Source organism: Oncorhynchus masou, chromosome 25, assembly GCF_036934945.1.
Source record: "Oncorhynchus masou masou isolate Uvic2021 chromosome 25, UVic_Omas_1.1, whole genome shotgun sequence".
NCBI classification, from domain to species: domain Eukaryota; kingdom Metazoa; phylum Chordata; class Actinopteri; order Salmoniformes; family Salmonidae; genus Oncorhynchus; species Oncorhynchus masou.
In genome coordinates, this window is record NC_088236.1 from 33,637,841 (window position 1) to 33,653,401 (window position 15,561).

The 15,561-nt window shown below is 41.6% G+C and overlaps 1 protein-coding gene across 1 annotated transcript in view; it reads right to left on the reverse strand.

The window, feature by feature from the left end:
- The window catches only part of LOC135514165 (neuronal calcium sensor 1-like), a 28,793-nt gene extending 18,069 nt beyond the window's left edge, over positions 1-10,724 (reverse strand). The window contains exons 1-3 of the mRNA XM_064937418.1: positions 10,635-10,724; positions 8,994-9,873; positions 8,717-8,885 (exon numbers count right to left, since the gene is read on the reverse strand). Of these exons, the coding sequence (XP_064793490.1) occupies positions 8,717-8,780 (64 nt within the window). The 5' untranslated portion in view covers positions 8,781-8,885; positions 8,994-9,873; positions 10,635-10,724. The remainder of the gene's footprint in view (positions 1-8,716; positions 8,886-8,993; positions 9,874-10,634) is intronic.
- Between the last annotated feature and the right edge of the window lie 4,837 nt (positions 10,725-15,561).

Below are 15,561 nucleotides of genomic sequence, written 5' to 3' on the forward strand. Positions count from 1 at the left end.
TCTGCTGTTCCCTCTGCCACAGGTCATAATGTTGTTGTCACCATAATCTTGGTTGGATAAAAAAAAAACTCATATATAGAATCCTGCAAGACTATCCAGTCTGTGGAGGGAATACTTCAAAGGTTTGAATAGTCACAACTATCATATTACCTGAACCTTACACAGTGAATGTGCAAAGGTCATGTCCAGGCATACCTGTAACCTTCAAGTACAAGCTCATGCCAGTGAGTGAATGAGTTCCCAGTGGATGAGAGGGGTGATACAATTGAGAGTAGGTGTCCGCCTTTCCTCCTACACGCTCAAACAAATATCCTTTGGGAAAAGATTGCCTCATTTTAAAGACGCCCAAAAAAAGAAACCGTTCTCTTAATTTTCCTCTTTCATTCAACAGTAACCTAGTTTCGGTTTCGGTAATGAGAACCTTAATTTGGATGTGCTGTGTTGGTGACTTTATTTATTTACTAGGACCACTACTTAAATCGGAAGGTCCTGAACAGTCATTCTGAAAATTACTTTTTCTCTCATGGCTAACTACCAGGAAGTTTGAAAAGACATGCTGAGTTGGCAGGGAGCTTATTGTAAGTATCTTTGCCAAAGATGAATAGAGTTTTGCTGACATCCTAGTCAAATTTTGGCACCTGTAGAGTAGCTATCTAGCTATATAAACCACGCCCCTCTGGAAACACGTTTTCTCCGATGTTGATTACAAGGCAGTACTTATTTCAATTAAGTAAGAGGATATCATGTTACCATTGGTGTATTTAAATCAGAGTAAAGGTGATGTCACCTTGTCCCCTCAATAATGAATCTAAGTGTTTGACATGGGGGAGGGGACCAGTAACTTTATGATCAAATGTTATCAATGTAGAAGGTTGTCATTTTTCATACTTTGGTCATAATACTTTGATCTGGTTTCAAATACCATCTAATTTCATGGAAAACATTTTTATAAAAACAGTTATTTGATTAAGTAGGGTTTATCAAGAAATATGGGGTGTATAAACTCCATTTAATTTTCTTTACGCCATAATCGCCAGTTTGTGTTCCAGCAAAGATCAACCCCACTAATTAAAGGAGGATATCCTCCATTTTGACTTGGATATCCCAAGTCTTTGGTCCATATCTCATATTGTGTTATGCCGTTTGCCCATAGGATCTTATTCAACCCAGATATACATCTAAAATACCTTATAAGCAAAAATATCCACGTCTTAATATAACAATCACACCAATATTACCAGTAAAGATAAAGATAAATTGTAAAAATAAAATGTGGCCACTTTTGACTTTTTAAAAATACATGCATGTAATTACAGTACATATATCTATACTGAAATAAGGGTTATTTTTGTCACTTGCATTAAGATCAGTAATTGTTGTATTATACAAGTCATTTGGGATTGACAATGACACACTTTGATATATTGAGTTACTGAATCTCTGAGATGGGCTAGCTGACAAAGTCATGAAAACGATGTGCGCGCCTCCATTGGGAAGAAGTTGTGATTCTGGATGGCCAGATTGCTAGAGAGAATTACAAGAAACTGCCATGTGGGGAATAGTAAGCTAATTTCATCTTGTTCTTGATACTATGTCTTGTTTTGAGGTGTTTTGACTGATTTCATGTCAATGCTAATATGGCTAAAATTCACTAGCTAGCTAACCAACAACTGTAACAATGCATATGAGAGACAACAAGAGCTCATTGTGAAAATGTATTTGTTTTCAATAAACATTGGAGATGAAATATAGCATACATGTTGTCAACCATCTAAGTCAACCCCGTCTGTTTTGCTCCATAGTTGTGTACACACGTTTTGTGGCTAAACAACCAACCCGTCGATAGAGATCATTTGTTTTTCAATGGCAAACTATGTAACACTAACACTATGCAACACTCACTAACACTATGCAACATTCAGGAGTCTAGGCGTAATTTCGATTTTGGCCACTAGATGGCAGTAGTGTACGTACAACATTTTAGACTAATCCAATGAACAGCATTGCATTACTGTTCAAAATGTTGAATCCAGTCTGCCCAAATGTGACGAATTAGTCAATTGATACATTTTCTTATTAAAAAATAAATAAAAAATGTATCCCCTTTTTCTCCCCAATTTCGTGGTATCCAATTGTTTAGTAGTTACTGTGTTGTTGTTACAACTCCCGCAAGGACTCGGGAGAGGCGAAGGTCAAGAGCCATGCGTCCTCCGAAACACAACCCAACCAAGCCGCACTGCTTCTTAATTAACACAGCGCGCATCCAACCCTGCAGCCAGCCGCACCAATGTGTCGGAGGAAACACCGTATTCCTAGTGACCTGGTCAGCGTGCACTGCACCCAGCCCACCACAGGAGTCGCTAGTGCTCAATGAGACAAGGATATCCCTGCTAGCCAAACCCTCCCTAACCCGGACGACGCTAGGCCAATTGTGCGCCCCCCCATGAGCCTCCTGCAGCTGGGAGGCTCAGAGTCAGCCATAGCCTTAGACCACCGGGAGGCCCTAATTGATACATTTACAAGTACATAACTATAGAGAACAAACAAAAATTATATTATAAAAATGTTTACACATTCCCAGGAATGTCATAAATGATGAATAATTAGCTTCCCTACAGAAAAGACATGTGCAGACACAGCAGGGGTTCAAACTGTAGAACCCAGTTCTTACATTTGAACATAAAAATTGATTTTATCAAACAAAACTATGCTACATTTGATCTTTCTGCTCATATAAGACATGTCAATGTCCTGGGAAATGTTGTTGTTCCTTACAATGTCATGCTAATCACATTAGTGCACGTTAGCTCAGCCGTCCCGCAAGGGGGACACCAATCCCGTGGGGGATTTTAACAGACTAGTTACAATATTTTTATTAGCCTAGAATCATTGTCCAGTATTGTAGCTGACTGGTGCAGTTAGTATAAGAACAGTAAAGAGACATGATGCAACCAATTTCCACTGAGGGTATAGCCTATGCCCTACGCCCACATGTACAGTGAGGGAAAAAAGTATTTGATCCCCTGCTGATTTTGTACGTTTGCCCACTGACAAAGAAATTATCAGTCTATCATTTTAATTGTAGGTTTATTTGAACAGTGAGAGACAGAATAACAACAACAACAATCCAGAAAAACGCATGTCAAAAATGTTATAAATTGATTTGCATTTTAATGAGGAAAATAAGTATATGACCCCCTCTCAATCAGAAAGATTTCTGGCTCCCAGGTGTCTTTTATACAGGTAACGAGCTGAGATTAGGAGCACACTCTTAAAGGGAGTGCTCCAAATCTCAGTTCGTTACCTGTATAAAAGACACCTGTCCACAGAAGCAATCAATCAATCAGATTCCAAACTCTCCACCATGGCCAAGATCAAAGAGCTCTCCAAGGATGTCAGGGACAGGATTGTAGACCTACACAAGGCTGGAATGGGCTACAAGACCATCGCCAAGCAGCTTGGTCGCTGTGATTATTCGCAAATGGAAGAAACACAAAATAACTGTCACTCTCCCTCGTCCAGGGGCTCTATGCAAGATCTCACCTCATGGAGTTGCAATGATCATGAGAATGGTGAGGAATCAGCCCAGAACAATGATTTCAAGGCAGCTGGGACCATAGTCACCAAGAAAACAATTGGTAACACACTACGCCGTGAAGGACTGAAATCCTGCAGTGCCCGCAAGGTTCCCCTGCTCAAGAAACCACATATACATGCCCGTCTGAAGTTTTGCCAATTAACATCTGAATGATTCAGAGGACAACTGGGTGAAAGTGTTGTGGTCAGATGAGACCAAAATGGAGCTCTTTGGCATCAAATCAACTCGCCATGTTTGTAGGAGGAGGAATGCTGCCTATGACCCCAAGAACACCATCCCACTGTCAAACATTCAGGTGGAAACATTATGCTTTTGGGGTGTTTTTCTGCTAAGGGGACAGGACAACTTCACCGCATCAAAGGGACGATGGACGGGGCCATGTACCATCAAATCTTGGGTGAGAACCTCCTTCCCTCAGCCAGGGCATTGAAAATGGGTCGTGGATGGGTATTCCAGCATGACAATGACCCAAAACACACGGCCAAGGCAACAAATGAGTGGCTCAAGAATAAGCACATTAAGTTCTTGGAGTGGCCTAGCCTGTCTCCAGACCTTAATCACATAGAACATCTGTGGAGGGAGCTAATGGTTCGAGTTGCCAAACGTCCGCCTCGAAACCTTACTGACTTGGAGAAGATCTGCAAAGATGAGTGGGACAAAATCCCTCCTGAGATGTGTGCAAACCTGGTGGCCAACTACAAGAAATGTCTGACCTCTGTGATTGCAACAAGGGTTTTGCCACCAAGTACTAAGTCATGTTTTGCAGAGTGGTCAAATACTTATTTCCCTCATTAAAAGGCAAATCAATTTATAACATTTTTGACATGCGTTTTCCTGGATTTTGTTGTTGTTATTCTGTCTCTCACTGTTCAAATAAACCTACCATTAAAAATATAGACGGATCATTTCTTTGTCAGTGGGCAAACATACGAAATCAGCAGGGGATCAAATACTTTTTCCCCTCACTGTACATCCCTGCTTTGGTCAGCGCTTCACAGAGAATTATCATGTGACACATTCAGAAATTACAGAGTCAATCTCATGAATGTCGGGCAAGCCATTAAATTGGCCTCAAAAGTCAATGCCGTCCAAAAATCTAGGCAATTCACCATGGCTGAGATTTAATCAAGTTTGATTATGTAACTCAGTCAAAGGCAATGGGCAGTAATACAATCAGCCTTTGAGGAGGAAGGAGAGCAGTGAGGTCAGGGCTAGCAGCTCACTTGCCCTGCAGGCCTACTCACATCCAGCTTGCACTCTATCAGTATCAACCGCTGAGCTGAGTCTGACGGCTAACAAAAACACCTATGACATCCTCAGGTTATTTGACTGGGATTCCTCTTTCCATATGATATCAGACCAGTCATTTGGAAAACCATTTAGGCTTGTTTAGGTTTAGGTACAGTAGGCTAAACTGTGGCCCCCTACATTAAAATATGGGGATGTTTTAAGCCATAACATGCAATATTAAATGCTTGTTAAATTGGCAAATTGAAATAGCTAATAGAAAAAGTAGGAAAGCAGAGGAAGTATCTCTGCTTTCTGCCCGCACAACCAAACGTGTAAGACTGGTATAATTATAGATAGGCTTTTCCTTTGAAGTGTCAAAAGAGAATGTCTCAAACTTAACATTGGATCAAAGTGAGGTTGGCAATAGGAGTAAAAACGTTGCTTATGAGATTTACTTCACTGGCTGTCAAATTACCTTAGATGCACCAAAAAAACACAATCTCCAGAACTGCATCCTGAAATTGTTAAAGCACAGACGGTGCTCCTCCTCTAATTTGGGTGTGTGCCATGGACAGGACAGTAGGGTAAGCCAGCTTCTTTTAATCTTTTATTATGGCACTGAAAACAGCCCTACAACTTCCTGGGCTCAAAATTGATCACTGAAAACAACTTCCAATGAGAAAGGAAGAAAGGATATGATTTACAAGTCAGAGGAATAATATTTAAGCCTCTCAACAGGAGAGGGAGAAGAATCATCAGAAAGAAAAGGAGATGGAATGAGGGGAGAAATGAAAAGGAGTCTAAATTAGACGAGAGTGGGGTAAGGGAGTGGACATGCTGGGAGAAAAGGCTGGGTGCCCCTCTGTGCAAAGCTAAGGAGATGAGATCCTAATTATACTGTTCCATTCCCTGCTCAAATAGGGCAATTAGGGGATGTGGAGGGAGAGAGAGAGAGAAAACAGAAAAGAGAGAGCTGGATAAAGGAGAGCAGCAAACAGCCCATCCCAGCACGAAGCCCAATCTTCCCCAGTACTTCAATCTCCTGCCACAGCAGCCTTCCCTGGTTGTGGTGTGGTGAAGCCAGAACTGTCATTAGGCAGCCATTGGCTGTCAACTCCCACCCAACACCTGGCATGCAATGCTATAAGCTAACCACCACCCCACTAGACTCAATACTGTGTGCACAAATGTAATGTTTCAACTCTTGTCTTCTAAATGCTGAAGGAACAAAAAGCTATATTTATTTTCAAAATGGACTGCTTCATTTAAATGGCTACAGTTGAAGTCGGAAGTATACATACACTTGAGTCATTAAAACAAATTTTTAAACCACTCCACAAATTTATTGCTAACAAACTATAGTTTTGGCAAGTCGGTTAGGACATCTACTTGTGCAATACACAAGTAGTTTTTCCAACAATTGTTTACAGACAATATTATTTCACTTGTAATTCACTGTATAACAATTCCAGTGGGTCAGAAGTTTACACTAAGTTGACTGTGCCTTTAAACAGCTTGGAAAATTCCGGAAAATGATGTCATGGCTTTAGAAGCTTCTGATAGGCTAATTTACATCATTTGAGTCAATTGTAGGTGTACCTGTGGATGTATTTCAAGGCCTACCTTCAGACTCAGTGCCTCTTTGCTTGACATCATGGAAAAATCAAAAGAAATCAGCCAAGATCTCAGAAAAGAAATTGTAGACCTCCACAACTCTGGTTCATTCTAGGGAGTAATTTCCAAATGCCTGAAGGTACCACGTTCATCTGTACAAATAATAGTACGCAAGTATAAACACCATGGGACCACGCAGCCGTCATACCGCTCACGAAGGAGACGCATTCTGTCTCCTAGAGATGAACGTCTTTGGTGTGAAAAGTTCAAATCAATCCCAGAACAACAGCAAAGGACCTTGTGAAGATGCTGGAGGAAACAGGTACAAAAGTATCTATATCCACAGTAAAACGAGTCCTATATCAACATAACCTGAAAGGCCGCTCAGCAAGAAGAAGCCACTGCTCCAAAACCACTATAAAAAAGCCAGACTACAGTTTGCAACTGCACATGGGGACAAAGATTGTACTTTTTGGAGAAATGTCCTCTGGTCTGATGAAACAAAAATAGAACTGTTTGGCCATTATGACCATTGTTATGTTTGGAGTAAAAAAGGGGAAAGCTTGCGAGCCAAAGAACACCATCCCAACCGTGAAGCACGGGGTGGCAGCATCATGATGTGGGGGTGCCTTGCTGCAGGAGGGACTGGTACACTTCACAAAATAGATGGCATCATGAGGGAGGAAAATTATGTTGATATATTGAAGCAACATCTCAATACATTAGTCAGGAAGTTGAAGCTTGGTCGTAAATGGGTCTTCCAAATAGACAATGGCCCCAAGCATACTTCCAAAGTTGTGGCAAAATGGCTTATGGACAACAAAGTCAAGGTATTGGGATGGCCATCACAAAGTCCTGACCTCAACCCTATAGAACATTTGTATGTAATCTTCTGACCCGCTGGGAATGTGATGAAAGAAATAAAAGCTGAAATAAATAATTCTCTCTACTATTATTCTGACATTTCACATTCTTAAAATAAAGTGGTGATCCTAACTGACCTAAGACGGGACATTTTTACTAGGATTAAATGTCAGGAATTGTGAAAAACTGAGTTTAAATGTATTTGGCTAATGTGTATGTAAACTTCTGACTTCAACTGTATGTGGATATGTTCATTCTGTGATCAGAGATGCTAATTAACATAATTGTGATTATCTTGTTATTGATGCAAATGCCTCCAGTCCACTTTGCCTGATTTAGGCTAAGTGACCTATTGCACACAATGAAAATAGTGTTATTTCGCCTGCTACTTGAAGACCTTTGCCTAAATGTGCATACACTAATGGCAATGTATGAAGGCTCCATCAAGCCCATATTTGCTAACTTTTGGCAAACCACCACCAGCTTGATTGCTGATCCAAAGTCTTAACTCCATCTGCATATTCATATATCTCTCCTTCCCAGTGGACTGTTTCCAAAGACCTGAACTAATCACAATTTGTGACACCATAGAAATATTTATGCAAGCCAAAAATATGAAGCCTAGGCTATATCCACAGAGGAGATGACAGTTAAAGGCCCATGGCAGTAAAATTGGTTTTCCTATGTTTTTTATCATATTGTAACAGCTGATGAAACAAATACTGTAAAAGTGTGATCACGGTTATTTCCTGAAAGTTGCTTGTTAAAAATACAATCTACACAGGACCTTCTAATCAGCAGGTTTGCATGGGCTGGAGTTTCCATGGTGACATCACCATGCGCTTCCAAACCTCTCTGCCAATAACAGCTAAGTTTTCATTTTTCCTTCCCCACGTAGACCACTCCCAGACAGTCATAGCAAAATTCTTGCTTGAAAAATAGTTTTAAAAAAAGCTGTTTTTGCCCATGTTAATATACATCTATTACAGTAAGGTACTTAATTGTTACCCAGACATGATTTAATATTGATATAAAACGGCTGCATTGGGCCTTTAATTTGTGCTGTTGTTTCTGAGGATTAAGTGAAACAGAAGCCTAGATGTCTTATACAGGCTACATGGAAACCAGGTCATGTGAGGTACACATTTAGTATTTTATTCGATATTGCTCATCATAAAATGCACTAGAAAATTCACCAGCACTAAATCAGACTTGGTTCAGTGCTCTTATAGTGCTGTTTTAATGCTGTTACATAGTTATGAAATAGGCATGTATTATGTATAGGTTATTTATTCATCCATTTTACAATGATTTTGTTCTCCCAACATAAAATATTTGCATTTTATACAATCCACATCCTATCTCAGTCCAGTTGAAAAAAGATAGAACATTTAAAAAAAGGACACTCACAGTAGGTCTTCCTGGTGAGTTCCTCCACCACCTCCTGCTTGAGCTTGCTGTTTGATTTTCCCATGGTTGGTACCTTTGTCCTCACTGCCTTGGGTTACTCCTCCACGCCTCCTCCTGCTCCACCTTGACACACACTGAACACCCCTCTCAGTCTACTCCTCAGTCCTCGCTGGTCAAACAGATGCAAATATGGGCCAGTTAAAGAAAGCAATGCAATTATACCAGTGAAATAAGAGAACAGTAAACTCTGGCAGAGAATTTAACTCCATCCACCCACCAGGCTTCTGTTCAGTGCAGTCCACTCTGGATGTGGCCAAGATGTGCCCAGACTTCAGCACTTCAGGGCAATCACTCCAACCCCAGGGGCTCAGCACTGAATAATGGGAGACTGTTGATTCAGAGTCTGAGTGCTCGCCTCCCCTTTCTTTAGGATGTTCAGTGGGCGAGAGTGACGTTGTGATGTGTTGCTACCTTTGTCCTTGGTTACAGGAGTCACTCAGTCTCTGGGTTGTGTGTACACACTCCCTCACACTCAGCTCAATGTTCCTTTCACCCCTCCTTTTCCTCCTTTATCTTCCTCCCACCCTCTTTTCCCACCACTGTCTCTGTGGCTGCGGGTAACTTATAAGAGAATCCTCCCTCTTGACAGCTGAGATAAGGGGGTGGGTAAAAAAAATACAATGAACAGGGCTCAGCCTTAGATGCACTCCCTTTTCAATTACACCCCAGGCTTGAACTCAGATCCCAGCAGGACTTCCTTCAAACACAGCAGCAGAAAATACAAAGTCAAAATGTCTTTGCGACTTAAACTGTCATTTTAAATGCAAAATACAGAAAATTAGAGAGAAAATAAAAACGTCCCAGTGACAGTTCTCGTTTCTCTTCCATTCTGACTCACAATTCTCCTTCCTTCAGATGAATAATGGAATTTCTCTGTGTCACAGGCCTGAGATGGCATTCATAGATGCTACCTCAGTAGCTGGCTGAGTCTCAGTACCTCACAGGACAATACGGCACCTTTCCTCACTAAGCATTAGGGTCTATGTCTGTGTTTGTTCTGTTCTTGGCCAGAACTGTCTTCTCTATGCATGTGACTGTGGTGACGGTAATCATCATCTTGTGTTTGCTCAGCTCCATGGTCCCAAGTAACCTAGACACTGTACAAAAAAAAAACAGCATTTGCAAGGTCAGGGCAGAGCCAGGAGGGCAAGATTGCAGTGAACATCCCTGGAATCTCACCCACTCAACACCAATGACAGTGTCAAATGCTGAGCAGTTCTCAATGCCGAGTTCTCCTCAAGCATTCACAGACAATACTGAAACAGCAACTTGCTTGACTTCATTGGGTTGAGAGAGAAATGCCCTGCTCCTGTATGCAGTCCTCACAATGCTCTTGCAGTGCAGATGAAAGGTTTGGTAATGGAATGACGGAACAAACAGCACAAATCATCATAGTTTTTTGTTGTTTGAGTCTCAGCATTACCTTGGAATTGCCCTATGTCATTCAATCTAGCATATCAATTATCCAAAAACATTAAGACATTCTGCCAGGCTCAAAGTAAATAACATATCTAAATTACATATAATAATTTTACTCCTCACTGCATTTTGGTTTGAGTTCACTACAATATTTATACTATACCCAGGCTGTGTGATGTTTCTTTGAACAAAATAACAACTCAATAACGAAACAAAAAAGTAGGCTACCAGTTTGCGAAAGTAGGATACCAGTACCAGAGACGGATTCAGCGCTATTGCTTAGCAACACAAACAGAAATGGATATGGCGACGGTGAAGGCTGAGCTCTTCGGTTTGTTACATGTCATTCGTTTACTTATAAAGATACTTTCACTATCTATGACAAATAATACCCTTGTAACAGAAAGACATGATGACAGATTTCTTTTGAAACACTCACCTTCATCTTCAGACAGGCATCCGGAATTAACCGTAAATGGACGATGTATCTGCTTTTCCCGCGAGGTTTCTGTTAGTCCACAAGAGCGCGCTTCTCCTGTCGGTCTCTTCCACTGGCGTCAGCTAGATTCAGAAGCGCTTGACATCGCAGTCCTGAACCTCAGGACAACATGTGCTATTAACCGTTTATTTCCTGTGCAATTTTCGATAGTCTGTCTCGAACTGTAAATCAGAGGTATTGTAAAATTATCAGTGCAGTGCAGTTGGAGCAATTTTGGGGTTAAGTGCCTTGGTCAAAGGCACAACGGCAGTGGAGTTTGGATTCCTTTTAAATCACATCACGTTGAGAGAGCCATCTCTAGTGGTGTGGTGTTCTGGATGAGGGACTTTGTTATTACAGTTAGTGATGTCATGTCCATAGGGGGCACAAGGGCAGGTGCCCCCTCGGGTTTGTTATTTCTTCATTTTTATCCCACGTTTTATCATAATTATTTACAAAAAAGATCTATCAATGGTATTTTGCAGAGGGGGCACACTGACTGGACCAGGCAAAGAGTACCTAGAAAAAATATTATCACCCTTGCCAATTTTGCCCAATTTCTTCCTGAAAACTGTTGTGTTGAATTTTTGGTATCCACATACAGTGCCTTGCGAAAGTATTCGCCCCCCTTGAACTTTGCGACCTTTTGCCACATTTCAGGCTTCAAACATAAAGATATAAAACTGTATTTTTTTGTGAAGAATCAACAAGTGGGACACAATCATGAAGTGGAACGACATTTATTGGATATTTCAAACTTTTTTAACAAATCAAAAACTGAAAAAATGGGCACGCAAAATTATTCAGCCCCTTTACTTTCAGTGCAGCAAACTCTCTCCAGAAGTTCAGTGAGGATCTCTGAATGATCCAATGTTGACCTGAATGACTAATGATGATAAATACAATCCACCTGTGTGTAATCAAGTCTCCGTATAAATGCACCTGCACTGTGATAGTCTCAGAGGTCCGTTAAAAGCGCAGAGTGCATCATGAAGAACAAGGAACACACCAGGCAGGTCCGAGATACTGTTGTGAAGAAGTTTAAAGCCGGATTTGGATACAAAAAGATTTCCCAAGCTTTAAACATCCCAAGGAGCACTGTGCAAGCAATAATATTGAATTGGAAAGAGTATCAGACCACTGCAAATCTACCAAGACCTGGCCATCCCTCTAAACTTTCAGCTCATACAAGGAGAAGACTGATCAGAGATGCAGCCAAGAGGCTCATGATCACTCTGGATGAACTGCAGAGATCTACAGCTGAGGTGGGAGACTCTGTCCATAGGACAACAATCAGTCGTATATTGCACAAATCTGGCCTTTATGGAAGAGTGGCAAGAAGAAAGCCATTTCTTAAAGATATCCATAAAAAGTGTCGTTTAAAGTTTGCCACAAGCCACCTGGGAGACACACCAAACATGTGGAAGAAGGTGCTCTGGTCAGATGAAACCAAAATTGAACTTTTTGGCAACAATGCAAAACGTTATGTTTGGCGTAAAAGCCACACAGCTCATCACCCTGAACAAACCAACACCACTGTCAAACATGGTGGTGGCAGCATCATGGTTTGGGCCTGCTTTTCTTCAGCAGGGACAGGGAAGATGGTTAAAATTGATGGGAAGATGGATGGAGCCAAATACAGGACCATTCTGGAAGAAAACCTGATGGAGTCTGCAAAAGACCTGAGACTGGGACGGAGATTTGTCTTCCAACAAGATAATGATCCAAAACATAAAGCAAAATCTACAATGGAATGGTTCAAAAATAAACATATCCAGGTGTTAGAATGGCCAAGTCAAAGTCCAGACCTGAATCCAATCGAGAATCTGTGGAAAGAACTGCAAACTGCTGTTCACAAATGCTCTCCATCCAACCTCACTGAGCTCGAGCTGTTTTGCAAGGAGGAATGGGGAAAAAAATTAAGTCTCTCGATGTGCAAAACTGATAGAGACATACCCCAAGCGACTTACAGCTGTAATCGCAGCAAAAGGTGGCGCTACAAAGTATTAACTTAAGGGGGCTGAATAATTTTGCACACCCAATTTTTCCGTTTTTGATTTGTTAAAAAAGTTTGAAATATCCAATAAATGTCGTTCCACTTCATGATTGTGTCCCACTTGTTGTTGATTCTTCACAAAAAAATACAGTTTTATATCTTTATGTTTGAAGCCTGAAATGTGGCAAAAGGTCGCAAAGTTCAAGGGGGCCGAATACTTTTGCAAGGCACTGTATGTATGTCTTTGGTTTCATTTGAACAAAACAAAAACATGAGAATAATTTACTAAATGTTAGCTTATTCCACAAAGAAATCATAAAATGGCACCTTCTAGAAGTAGTTAGAAGTAATTTGATTTCATGCTCCTTTACTTTGGAATTGAACTCACATGTCGTGAGTTGCAGGTGCCTGCAATATGAAAATCACTCATTCAACCAGTTTGACTAGAGAAAAGGACTTATTCTCCTGTTTTGTGTCACTGTGTACACTGCAATGAGCATGGAGAAAAGAAAGAGAACCAGAAAATGATCTGTGTAGGTCAGACACAATATTGTAGCCAAGCATAAAAAATCTCAAGTCTACAAGTCCATCTCCAGAGACCTTGATGTTCCTGTTTCCACTCTACGTAATGTTATCAAGAAGTTAAAGGCCCATGCCACTGTAGCCAAGCAGAGAGAACTTGATGGAAGATTGAAGCAAAGGATTGTTTGAATGGTGGAGAAAGCTTCTCGATCAACTGCCACATAGATTCAAGCTGACCTTCAGACACAAGGTACGACAGTTTCAACTCGCACCTCCTGTCGCCAACTCAGGAGGACCCCACTGCTGAAAGAGAGACATAAGAAAGCTTGACTGCAATTTGCCAAAACACACCTGAACATGCCAAAATCCTTATCCTGTGGACAAATGAGACCAAATTCGAGATTTTTGGTAAAGCACACCATCTCTATGTTTACAGAAAACAAAATGAAGCCTTCAAAGAAAATACACCTTCCCTATAGTCAAACATGGAGGAGGTTCATGTTTTGGGTTGCTTTGCTGCCTCTGGCACTGGGTGCTTTGAACGTGTGCATGGCATCATGAAATCAGGAGAATACCAAGGCATTTTGGAGCGCAATGTCGGACCCAGTGCCAGAAAGCTTGGTCTCTGTCAAAGGTCATGGGTCTTCCAGCAGGACAATGACCCCAAACACACTTCAAAGAGCACCCAGGGATGGTTCAAGACAAAACACTGGACTGTTCTGTCGCCAGCAATGAGTCCAGATCTAGCTCCCATTGAAAACGTATGGAGAGATCTGAAAACAGCAGTTGGGAGAAAGCACCCTTCAAATCTGGGAGAAAAGAGGGCATGTGAAGAGGGCACGACAAAGCCTATTCCCCCTCCAGCCCAGCCTCACATCCAATTCGTGCATATATGTACAAAATGTATTTCAGCAGATTTCGTGCGTTTTGCGCATTTTTGTGTGGTCCAATTAGTTCGAAAATACACAAATTTATGTGCTACTTAATTCGTGCGAAAAGACACAAATTTAACCAGTAGGCACACACGCCTTTGCAACAACCATATACGCGACTATACCTTACCCTAACCTTAACCATTCTACTAACTATACCTAACCCTAACTCCAACTGGACCTAACCCCAACCCCCACCCTACGGACGGCCTACGCATATGTGTGGAGTGCACCCCCTCCCTTCCCCCCTCTGGTTTCCACGTGTCAGAGATGGAAGTGGATCAACCGACTCAAAACTAGAAACCAAACTCCTAGGTCACACTATGCTTTCCACATCCGTTGACAAGCGGACCGAGACATCATGACCACACCACTCGATATGGACACATGGCAACCAACCGAGGACCAAACCTGCGTAAGGTGCGCAACTCAAGGGATTTTGCCTGATCCTACATCGAGTTTAAGAACAAAAATTAAACATAAACTATCACGTCTATATGGTTGTTGAAAAGGCTTGTGTGTAGCCTACTGGTTAAATTGGTGTCTTTTCGCACGAATTAAGCAGCACATAAATGTGTGTCTTTTCTCACGAATTAAGCCAGAAAAACGCACAAAATTTGCTGAAATGCATTTTGTACATATATGCACGAATTGATTGTGAGACTCTGTTGCCCCCTCAGGAAACTAAAAAGATTTGGCATGGATCCTGAGATCCCCAAAAAGGTTCTACAGCTGCAACATTGAGAGCATCCTGACTAGTTGTATCACTGCCTGGTATGGCAATTGCTCGGCCTCTGACCGCAAGGCACAACAGAGGGTAGTGCGTACAGCCCAGTACATCACTGGGGCTAAGCTGCCTGCCATCCAGGACCTCTACACCAGAGGAAGGCCTTTAAAATGGTCAATGACCCCAGCCATAGACTGTTCTCTCTACTACCGCATGCCAAGCGGTACCAGAGTACCAAGTCTAGGACAAAAAGGCTTCTCAACAGTTTTTACCCCAAGCCATAAGACTCCTGAACAGGTAATCAAATGGCTACCCGGACTATTTGCATTGTGTGCATGCCCCCAACCCCTCTTTTACGCTGCTGCTACTCTGTTTATCATATAGGCATAGCCTCTTTAACTATACATTCATGTACATACTACCTCAATTGGGCCGACCAACCAGTGCTCCCGCACATTGGCTAACCGGGCTATCTGCATTGTGTCCCACCACCCGCCAACCCCTCTTTTATGCTACTGCTACTCTCTGTTCATCATATATGTATAGTCACTTTAACCATATTACATATACATACTACCTCAATCAGCCCGACTAACCGGTGTCTGTATTTAGCCTCGCTACTGTATATAGCCTGTCAATTTACTGTTGTTTTATTTCTTTGCTTACCTATTGTTCACCTAATACCTTTTTTGCACTATTGGTTAGAGCCTG